Genomic DNA, 1,783 nt, shown 5'->3' with positions numbered 1-1,783 from the left:
GCGACGACGCGAGCACGTTGGCTGCGGAGAAGACAGACAGCCGGTGGCCGAGCCACTTGGCTGCGTACCCGCCCGCCGCCGTGCCGCCCGCCGCGCCCCAGCCGGCGAGGCAATCGTTATATACGAGCCGCGGCAGGCGCAGCTCGAGAAAGCCACGCGGCGCGAGGGGCACGAGGCGCTCCACGCGGCCGAAGGGCGGCGGGCGCGGCGGGGCCGGCGGGGGCGGGGCGAAGTGGAGGGGGGCGCGCTCTGCCTGCTGCTCGAATAGTTCTGGGTGGTTGCACACCTGGGGGGCCATTTGCAGGGAGCGACGGCGACGTGTTGGAGCGTGCAGCGCGCCCTAGGCTCGTATGGACCGCCAGCGGACAACGCGGCCCCACTGCTGGGAGCGACAAGCGTCCCTGCCAACCGCCCTCCCCCCCCCCCAAAAAAAACACACATGTACACACACACACACACACACACACACACACACACACACAGAAACACACACCTTGCGCAGCTGTATAACGAGGTTGAGCAGCCGCGCCACCTTGGCCCTGTCGCTGACAAACAGGTCGGCCACGCACAGGCGGCCCCGCAGCGCAGCGTACAGCTGGCCCTGGCGGCGGCTGAGGGGGCACTGGATCGTGACCTCCGTCTTCGGCGGCATCTCCTGCGGTTCGAATGCGATTCAAATTCGGTGGTCGAGCGAGTGGGTCAGGTGGCTGAGGCGGCCTTTCTTCTTTTGATTTCAGGGGGGGGGGGGCGGCGTCTGCATATGTGGACGGACGCTCATGCAGGGGCTGTGGCGCAAAGGTGGCGCCACGTCAGCAGCGTGAGCGGGCCCGCGTGCGGCGCTCATCCCCCTTGAACGCCTGACCCGCGCCCCGTAGCGACCACGCCTGCACGCACGCACGCGCCGCGCTGCGGCCGCCGACCCCCACCCCCACCCACATTGAGCACGTCGGCCTTGATGCGCCGCAGCATGAAGGGCGACAGCACGGCGTGCAGCCGCGCCAGCTGGGCCGAGTTGAGGCGCGACGGCCCGGAGCCGCCGCCCACGCTGGCGGCCGCGAAACCCTCCACGTCCTGCGGTCGCGAATGAGATGGGAAGGCACGTTTCAAGACCGGGAGGCGCTGCCTTGCAGGCTGGATTCGTCGGGCAGACAGCCGGCGCGCAGGGGGAGTCAGTAAGCAGATCATGGCTGGCAAGATATGGGAGAGCGGGGTCTCCCAAGCCGCCGCCTGCGGCGCAGCTGAGCAGCTCGATCGCGCGCACGAACGGGCACCTGAAGTGCTCGGTATCTGCCTGGCACGCCGGCGCGCGTGCAATTTAAGGGCAGGGTAATCACCTTGCTGAACCACTCCTGGAAGGATTCCTGGGAGTCGAAGAGCTGCGGCATGATGAAGTGCAGGAGGGCCCACAACTCGGCCAGGCTGTTCTGGATGGGCGTGCCTGCAGCCGGGGGGTCCGGGGGAGGTTTTGCTGCGTTGGCAAACTCAAGCGACACGGGGGACGCGGTCGAATCAGATTGCACGTACGATTGTGCTTGAAACGCCGAGGCAAAGCTTGCTGATGAGGCGGGATTGCAGGTACAGTCAGTGCGCCTTGAGCAGAGCCGTGGGGAGGGCCATGGCTAGGCCGCACGCCAGCCGCACTGCGCGGTGAGTCCCCCCACCCCCGCCCCCGCCCCGCGCACCCGTGAGCAGCAGCCTGTTGCGGCATGAGAACGAGAGCAGCGCCTTCCAGCGCATCGAGTTTGAGCTTTTGATGGCCTGGGGGGGTGGGGTTGTTTTGGGG

General features: G+C 67.8%; 1 protein-coding gene across 1 annotated transcript in view; it reads right to left on the bottom strand.

Moving 5' to 3' along the window:
- The window catches only part of MNEG_15816 (DNA helicase INO80), a gene marked incomplete at both ends in the record, with an annotated part of 3,415 nt that extends 1,678 nt beyond the window's left edge, over positions 1-1,737 (bottom strand). Inside the window, 5 exons of the mRNA XM_014035713.1 lie at positions 69-286; positions 494-655; positions 937-1,071; positions 1,335-1,438; positions 1,683-1,737. Coding sequence (XP_013891167.1) covers positions 69-286; positions 494-655; positions 937-1,071; positions 1,335-1,438; positions 1,683-1,737 — 674 coding nt within the window. The remainder of the gene's footprint in view (positions 1-68; positions 287-493; positions 656-936; positions 1,072-1,334; positions 1,439-1,682) is intronic.
- Between the last annotated feature and the right edge of the window lie 46 nt (positions 1,738-1,783).

This window comes from Monoraphidium neglectum (assembly GCF_000611645.1).
Source record: "Monoraphidium neglectum strain SAG 48.87 unplaced genomic scaffold scaffold05692, whole genome shotgun sequence".
NCBI lineage: Eukaryota > Viridiplantae > Chlorophyta > Chlorophyceae > Sphaeropleales > Selenastraceae > Monoraphidium > Monoraphidium neglectum.
Note: the sequence above shows the minus strand (reverse complement) of the source record. Positions and strands in the feature narration are given on the sequence as shown.